Raw genomic sequence first — 9,584 nt, forward strand, 5'->3', positions numbered from 1 at the left:
ATAATCTTACTTTAAAGCGAAAACAAGATTATTTTACTAACTCCACTGGCAGATTATTTTGCTTGTTTTAAGGAAAAACACACTTAATTTTGATTTATTTTAAACTTCATTTTGAAGTTAAAATATTGTTTTGTTTTCAAAAAACAATAACTCAAAATTAAGTCAGTTTATATATACAAAAATCTAAATTATCTTCCAGTGGGGTAATTAAAATAATCTTATTTTAAAGCGAAAACTCCATTGGCAGATTTTTTTGCTTGCTTTAAGGATAAACACACTTAATTTTGACCAATTTGAACTTAGTTTTTAAGATAAAAATATTGTTTTTTTTTTCAGAAATAACACGTCAAAATTAAGTCAATTGATTTATATAAAAAATGCTAAATTATTTACCAGTGGGGTAAAAAAAATAATCTTATTTCAAACCGAAACTAGATTATTTCATTTACTCCATTCGCATTCGCAGGTTATTTAGATTTTTTAAGAAAATAAATAATTTTAACCACACAATATTTTGTACGAGTCAACAAAATGCTTCATGATTTGAGAGTTTTTAGATGTTTGGACTAGAAACAAGACTAAAATCTAGCAAGAAAAGCCTTTTTTTGCAGTGAGTCTGTACCCACGTTTACTCTTCAAAGCCATTTCCGAACAACTGCGAGCGCGCTGTTGAATGTGAACTGTCCCGGGTGAGATCCGCGATGGGACAGGAGCAAGGAGCCAGCCTGAGCGCTGTGTCCGGCTTGCTGAAGGTCATGAGCCGCCTTCTCCACATCCCAATCCCCTTGAGCCAACATATGAGAGACCAGTGAAGGATACACAGCCGTGTCCACACAGCTGATCAACATTCCAGCATTCAACAGCAGAGACAGCAGCTCAGTGTCACACACCTCCTCAGTCACCTACAGAGAAACAAGCCAGGAGAGGAAAAAAATCCATTTCAATAAACACTCCAGAGCGACAAACAATCTGTGTGAGAGCAAACCTCCTTCTTCACACCAACAACATATTGCATTTTCCATCTTTTATGAACAAGTAATTGGTATGGCTATACTTTACTATTACTGATATTTTGGACACACAAAAACAAACATCCTGTAACTTTATTTTTGCTGGTCTTATTATTTACAATTGCTTTCTTCTGAAATATGATTGTTAATGCACACATGTAAAACCCGCACAGAACATTCCAGTGAATTTCAGCTAGCGTCTAATATGTACTGGCAGCTTGAAATGTTTATGTTTTTAGTGTGAAATAATAGATCTGTGACTCACATAGACCATAATTACACAGATCGGGATGCAAAAGATTTGTGGATTAAATGCAAAGTTCAACCATCATCTTACCATGAAGATTGCAAGTGATTTTAAACAGTTTTCACAAAAAAAAAAAAAAAAAAAAGAATAGAAAAGACGATTCAATTTACCCATGCTATTTTCTGTTCACACATACTGCGCTAATCTCAAATTTGTGTTTCCTTTTGCAGCTTGAACAGACAAATCCATACAAGATCATTTCAAAATGTTGCACAAATATCTTGGTGTATTGTATTGTATAGTTTATTGTGTTGTATCTTTTGTGTTATTGGCATCATTTTGTTTCATCTTCATGGCCAAAACAATTCAAGAATAAAACATATGTAATAAATACAATAAAAAACATTCAAACAAACAAAGTTAGTTACAAAATGCTTTTTTTGTTACATTAAAAGATGGTAAAAAAAAGATTGTCTCAACTCTTAAAAACTCATGGGCATTTCTTAAAAACCATGGCCATTGGTAGGCCAATTTTAGGAGGGTTTTACTTATGGGAAATATTTTTTTATAAAGAGACACAAAAATGATCGAGTATAGAAAGACTATTGTATTTGACCTGACAAATGTACAGTAAACAGGTGTGTGTAATCAGAAAGACCTACAGTATTTGGCTCATTCAGTACTCTAAATGTTGTACAGGTTTATGCAATACAGTGGAATAGGTTAGGAATGTCCAGATCCGATCATGTGATTGGAAATCGTCCCGCTCAGACGGTTTCAGACTCGATCCGTATCGGACATTACCTCCCAATCAGGACTCAAATATTTGTATATTTTCTCATTGTTTTTTAACACATCTATAGTTATGCTTTGGCACAGAGTTAGACCTCTTTCTTGACTTCACAAAGAAACAGCAAAGCGTGCAGCATGACATCATTTTGTTGCAGAGATGCTATTGGTTAAACGCAGCCAAAGTAAAACACGGAAGTAGCTTGAAGCGTAGGTGGGTAGGAGGTATTATAAAGTTGATGACGACAACATTGCCATAGCAAACTGTGAGACATGTAAACTTGGGATTGCCTGCCGGGTGTTTTAAGTTGAGGTGCAATTAGTTTTTACATTAGATTTTTTTATATTTACTGTTGCACTAAGTGTGGAATTGATGTTATTTGGTATATACTTGGTATATACAGAGTTGTTGAATGTTAAAATAAGGTGAATTAAAAAAAAATTAAGAAACATCCTGGATCTGTTTCTTCTCTCTTTATTCTTTTTTATGCATTATAGAAGTATCGGATCAGGTTTCGGTATCGGTAGATACTCAAAATCAAATGACTCGGACTCGAGGGCAAAAAAACCCCTGATCTGGTCATCCCTAGGCTACAAGTTAGTATACAATCCTACCATGTTAGCTAAACAGCTTTAATTTTATAGCAATTTATTAGAACATTACCTATAAATGTATTATTATTTTACCCATCATCATAAAGGGCTGAGCCTCCCTCAAATAAATATCCTAGAACTGTCCCTGATGTCAACTCTTGTTACCATGATTCGTTAATGTTTTAAATATTGTAATGAAATTCTTTTTGTAATCATCAGGTCTTGAGCATGTCAAAATACCAACAAAGCTCAAAAGTCAGTTCATCATACCTTTAACAACATCTGACCGCAAAAATACACTTTAAAAACAAACGAATAGCCTGCCATAAAGCCAGCTGCTGGGTTAATAAACTAACTAAATCTCTCCGCCTCCACCACACAATGGCTCTAATAGACTCCCTCTTGTCTTTCCCCTGGGCAGCCATACATTCAGTTTATCTGTTATCCAGTGGCCATGTTGCACTTGCATGTCTGGAGGAGGTCACATACGATATAAATGAGCTCAGAGAGAGACGTTCCAGCCCTCTGCGACCCCGGGCCTGCTCACAGAGACCAGGAGCTTCTATCTCTCTCCTCTCTTCAGCATAAATTATTCAAGCGCTGGCTTCAGAGGTGGAGAACACAGAGGAGCTGTACTGTAGGAGTCAGCACACTGGAAAATCCATTATGTGCTAAATTTGATTAAAGGCAAGGCCAAGCCAAAAAGATATGATGCCCTTTGACTGCGTGCGTGCACGTGTACTCATATTAAACATGACGTGACGTTAATAGTGGATATAAAACACTTAAATGCAGTTTACTTAAACTGACCGGACACAAAGGTTTCTGGTGCCTAGGAAAAGTGTTCCGATTGACCGTGATCTAAGGCCATGTTTACATCTTGCATTAAAATGTATCATCTTGAGAAATCCCGTATTATCATAAACGAATAACAGTAATTACAGGGTTTAAAACTATTTTTACTTGGTTCTTTCGACCACCTTTCTAAATACATTTAGTTGGGTTACTTTTGTAGTGTAATCAATGATCATGTAGTCAAATGTGTTCAAAATGAAAGACCGACTTTTCTTCAACTACTCGCCGAATGTGTGATCATTATGGGATTTGTTGTGAGAATAAAAACAAGACAGCGAATACATTTACATGGACATCAGTAATTATTTGCCTTAATCTAAATAAGACAATAATATTATTAAGGTGTTTACATGAGATGCTTTTTAAATGTTCCATTCATGATCCCGTTTTACATGTTATAGCACATAATTTGATTAACATCATTGCATCACCACACTGTATATTAGTTATGTAACTCGTGCTGTTGTCGCGATTCCTCGTACTGTAGCCTCACTTCACCGCCGCTCGCCATGTTAAAGTGTGGAATGATGCAAGCACACACAAACAGTCAATTCAGGGACATATAAAATGCACATAAATTATTTAAACCACAACTCACAAGCGCGTATTGAACCGTGAAAGTTGTACCGAATGGTTTAATATTATATTGAGAATTGTGGCGTCTCTACTGATACATTTTCTCTGAAGTTTAATAAAATTTCGGGTGTTTCATTTTTAAGTGGAAACACCGACTGCAGTTTTTACTTTCACTTTCATTCAGGAACATTTTATGCATGCCCCCGTAACAAACTGAGGTATTGGATGCGAGGAACTGCTGGAAGTATGAACAGCTGTTGTTGGTTTAATGGAATTTTTTTTATTAAAAAATTTGTTTACATAGTGAACTGTGGGAATTTTGGATTATTAGAGCAGATTATTGGTGTCCAAGTAAACGTACTCAATGATGCTTTGCTACATTGTATCAAAGTACATGGGTTATGGTTTCATTTTTTTTCAATTTTTTTTTTCATTTAAGTAATGGTACTTGTGTGTGTTTTGAACTGAGGCCAGCTTCCAGCCTCCGCCACTGAGACTGCAGCTCTGCACAAGACGTTTGGCCAGCGGAGAAATTAAAATGATCGTGCCCAACTGAGCCTGGTTTCTCTCAAGGTTTTTTTTCTTCACTTCCGCCATTAGTGAAGTTTTTTTTCCCTCTCCGCTGTCCATGATATTGGGGTCCATTACGATAGTCATTACGATATTGGATTACTCTGTAAAAATTGTCCAGCATCATTACTAAGTTTTTCATGACTGTAACTTTTCGATGAAAGCAATGACTATGCTACTATATTGTAACTTTTTCTCAACTGTTTTGTTTATTTGTTTTTAAAGTTATCATTTCCCCAATGATCGGTGTTCTACCATTTTCAATGACATCATGGGCGATAAATCAAGGAAACCACTAACTTTGGTGTAACATATAACTCTTTTATAGATATTAGCGAGATATACAGTGTAAGTCAGAATTATTAGCCCCCTTTGATTTTTTTTCTTTTGTTAGTATTTCACAAATTATGTTGAACAGAGCAAAGAAATGTTCACAGTATGTCTGATAATATTTTTTCTTCTGGAGAAAGTCTTATTTGTTTTATTTTGGCTAGATTAAAAGCAGTTTTAAATTTTTTAAAAACATTTTAGGGACAAAATTATTAGCCCCTTTAAGCTAATTTTTTTTTCAATAGTCTACAGAACAAACCATCGTTATACAAGAACTTGCCTAATTACCCTAACCTGCCTAGTTAACCTAATTAAGCTAGTTAAGCCTTTAAATGTCACTTTAAGCTGTATAGAAGTGTCTTGAAAAATATCTAGTCAAATATTATTTACTGTCATCATGGCAAAAATCAAGTAAAACAGTTATAAGAAATGAGTTATTAAAACTATTATGTTTAGAAATGTGTTGAAAAAAAATAAACAGGGGAGTAAATAATTCAGGGGGTCTAATAATTCTGACTTCAACTGTATATGTTGGATGTTACTACCACGCGTTGTTTCTTTGCCTAGAATTTTTATAATTTTTCATATGGTATGTTCTAAAAAAAACAAGTCGAGCTAAACATGTCGGCCATTTTAGGAAGTTTTTCCTTGTGCGGATAGTTGTTGTGTTTGAGCCTGATTGTTGGCATAGCCAGAACACACATTGACTCTGTAAACTTTGTATCTTCATCCATTCATTTTCTTTACTTTATAAATCAAGGGGCGCCATAGTGGAATAAACTGCCAACTTATCAAGCATATGTTTTACGCAGCCCTTTCAACCACAACCCATCACTTGGAAACATTCATACACACTTATTCACACGAATACACTACAGACAATTTAGCTTACCCAATTCACCTATACCACATGTTTTTGGATTGTGGGGGAAACCGGAGCACCATGAGGAAACCTATGCAATTATGGGAGAACATGCAAACTCCACACGCGACCTACTTGCTGCGTAGCGATCCCACTGCAGAAGTTTTGTTTTTGCAAGGGAATACAAAATTTTAATTTTTGCTATGCACTTATATAAAATCCTTGGACTGAACTTATATCGTCACTGGTTTTGTACATCTACACCCCAGTACATCCTAACAAAACGTTATATATTTGGTAAAGATATGATGATGCCAACCATCGAGGACCTCAAGAACAACACATATCAAGAGTGCCAGGCATAAAGGACTTTGAGTACAACTCATACAAAGAGATGATCCCAACCATCAAGGACTTCGAGGACAACACATACACTTAATACACAAATACAACAATAATTTGAAAGAATAACTATTGTAAAAAGTGCTGTACAAATAAACTTGAATTAAATAAATATGAGCCCTTTCACTCAAAAAGTGAAAATAAATAAACCTCAGTCAAGTTTAATAACTATGTTTTCATGGTGACAGTGCTTACAATTTTACATGTTATTTTGCAAGATGACAGAATTTAGTTTAATTTAAAGACTTAACTAAGTAAATTAGTTTAACTACGGTACTTAGTTTAACTAGGCAAGCCATTGGACAAGAGTGGCTTGTTCTGTAGCCAATCAAGATTAAAAAATTTTATTGAAATTAAAATATATAAAATTATTTCAGACAAACAATTAACAAGGCTTTCAGAAGAAAAACATAATAGGATATTACTATGAAAAATGTCCTTGCTTTATTAAACATTACTTACTGTATGAAAAAAATATGTATTTCAAAAATACTTTCATTTATTGCACAAATTCATTCATTTATTTTCTTTTGGCTTAGTCTTGCGGTTAGGTTGTCACAGCGGAATGAACTGGCAACTATTCCAGCATTTGTTTTACGCAGCTGGTGCAATCCAGCCACAACCCAATACTGGGAAACTATTGCACAAATGTTTATATAAAATCTTTTTTGCTTACATCATTTTGCTATTAAAATTGGATTTTGCAGCTTTGTGTGATATTAGGAGTTAACATTTCACAGTTTGTGTTCACTCAGATGAATGCAAAATCTGTTTCTGGACATGTGAGATGATTAAATGCTAGTCCATAACACGTGCAAATTACTGTCAACACATAAAAAGCAGAGTAAATAAAAAGAAAGCTGGCATTTCCTATTTGAATAGATAACTCCAATAAATGTTCTTATAAATTCTAAATACTGTTACTTTACTAGTTACTTTTTCTGAATATGTAATAATTGTGTGTTAAACTGGTCAGCAGCTTCCTGTGATTGGATCACTGAAAACATTGAAAATATGTGAAGAAAAAAAATACTTGATACATTTTAACACTGTGAACTTTTGCTTCCTTTACATGTCAACAAATCAAACGGAAAAGTAATGGAAAGAGAGAGGATGGGTTATCAAAGCTTTTTTTGAAGCACACAGACTCTATAATTGCACATAATATCAATGATCTCAGCTACATTCATCCATTCACGCCTAGTTATCATCTGTGTCTGTTTCTGTGAGAAACCATTCTACTTCGAGTACTAACCTGAACATTCCACTGGTCAGATCTTTTATAGCTGCTTTTGGGTATTGAGTGTATGGTGGATAATTCACACTAGCCTGAGCAATAACCTCTGACCCTTTTCACCACTCACTGCAACTGTCCTCAAACCACTCCAGCGCATCTGATTCAGATAAAGGCAAAGACCAGAAGAGAATTCTATCTTAGTCAAGATAGAGACCAGAAGAGGGTCGAGTCTGAGTCATGATGTAGTCTACATGTTTCCAAATCCATGACTGGGCCAACAATCTTGGACTCGGACCCAATTTTTCATGATCAAGTTCCTGACTCATACTCGTCCCTCTTCTGGTCTCAGGCTACATCTAAATTTATCTGGAAACATTTGAATAGATCTTTTCCCTTTATATTCTTGCCTCTCATATACACTAAGCATGTTTTGTCCTGAGAGACAGAACCTGTGGTGTGGCAAAAATTTTTGGCCATGGACTGTGAAAATGGTGTTATTTGAAACCAACGACAAATATTTCAGACTGAATATTTTCAGATCTCAGACTGGCTAAAGCAGACTCTAAATCATCTGTCCTCATCTTGCTGGATTTATCAGCTGCTTTTGACACTGTAAACCACCAGATCCTGCTATCTACGCTTGAGTCACTGGGCGTCGCAGGCACTGTTATTCAATGGTTCAGTTCCTACCTCTCGGACAGGTCATTCAGGGTGTCATGGAGGGGAGAAGTGTCCAACCTACAGCATCTAAACACTGGGGTACCTCAGGGCTCTGTTCTTGGGCCACTTCTCTTCTCTATCTACACGGCATCTTTAGGAACAGTCATCCAGAAACATGGTTTTTCCTACCACTGCTATGCTGATGACACCCAGCTATACCTCTCTTTTCACCCTGACGATCCCTCGGTTCCAGCTCGCATTTCAGCCTGCCTGTCAGACATTTCACACTGGATGAAAGATCATCATCTCCAGCTTAACCTCATGAAAACGGAAATGCTTGAAGTTTCTGCCAACCCGACTCTTCACCATAACTTTTCAATCCAGATGGACGGAGCAACCATCACTGCATCCAAAATGGTAAAAAGCCTTGGAGTAACAATTGATGACCAACTGAACTTCTCTGACCACATTTCTAGAACTGCTCGATCTTGCAGATTCGCACTCTACAACATCAGAAAGGTCCGACCCTTCCTATCTGAACATACTGCTCAACTCATTGTTCAAGCTCTTTTTCTCTCCAAACTGGACTACTGCAACTCTCTGCTAGCCGGGCTACCAGCTAGTTCTATCAAACCTCTTCAGCTGCTTCAGAACGCAGCAGCACGAGTGGTCTTTGATGAACCCAAAAGAGCACATGTCACTCCGCTACTCACCCGTTTGCACTGGCTGCCAGTTGCTGCCCGCATCAAATTCAAAGCTCTGATGTTTGCTTACAAAGTGACCGTTAGCTTGGCTCCTTCATATCTGCTCTCACTTCTGCGGATATATGTGCCCTCCAGAAACTTGCGTTCTGTGAATGAACGTCGCCTCGTTGTTCCATCCCAAAGAGGGAAGAAATCACTTTCCCGAACTCTCACATTCAATCTGCCCAGTTGGTGGAATGAACTCCCTAACTACATCAGAACAGCAGAGTCACTTGCTGTCTTCAAGAAACGACTAAAAACGCAACTGTTTAGTCTCCACTTTCCTTCCTAATCTGCAACTGCCTCTCTGGCTATACCACTAACTGTGCCCTCTCTCTCTCTCTCTCCAAAAAAAAAAAAAAAAAAAAAAAAAAAAATTTTTTACTAATGCTTTGCTTTTTAGACTTTACACACCTGAAACTTGTCTATAGCACTTGTTCACTGCTGCTCTTATAGTTGTGTAAATTGCTTCCTTGTCCTCATTTGTAAGTCGCTTTGGATAAAAGCGTCTGCTAAATGACTAAATGTAAATGTAAATGTAAATATTTAGTCATATGATGCATATTGTACAGGATATCTGTAAAAAATCTGTGAACTACAAGATTTTAATGTTGTATTTGTACACTTTTTTTGCATTATGGGACTTTGATCTTCCCTCCAACAACTTGTGATGTTGAATAGTGACTTTTATTGTCAATTAACGGTACAA

General features: G+C 36.3%; 1 protein-coding gene across 1 annotated transcript in view; it reads right to left on the reverse strand.

Annotated features, from left to right (window-relative positions):
- Positions 1-264: 264 nt before the first annotated feature.
- nbas (NBAS subunit of NRZ tethering complex) overlaps positions 265-9,584 on the reverse strand; it is a 350,427-nt gene continuing 341,107 nt past the window's right edge. Inside the window, 1 exon segment of the mRNA XM_056480954.1 lies at positions 265-902. Coding sequence (XP_056336929.1) covers positions 636-902 — 267 coding nt within the window. The 3' untranslated portion in view covers positions 265-635.

Source organism: Danio aesculapii, chromosome 20, assembly GCF_903798145.1.
Source record: "Danio aesculapii chromosome 20, fDanAes4.1, whole genome shotgun sequence".
Taxonomy (NCBI): domain Eukaryota; kingdom Metazoa; phylum Chordata; class Actinopteri; order Cypriniformes; family Danionidae; genus Danio; species Danio aesculapii.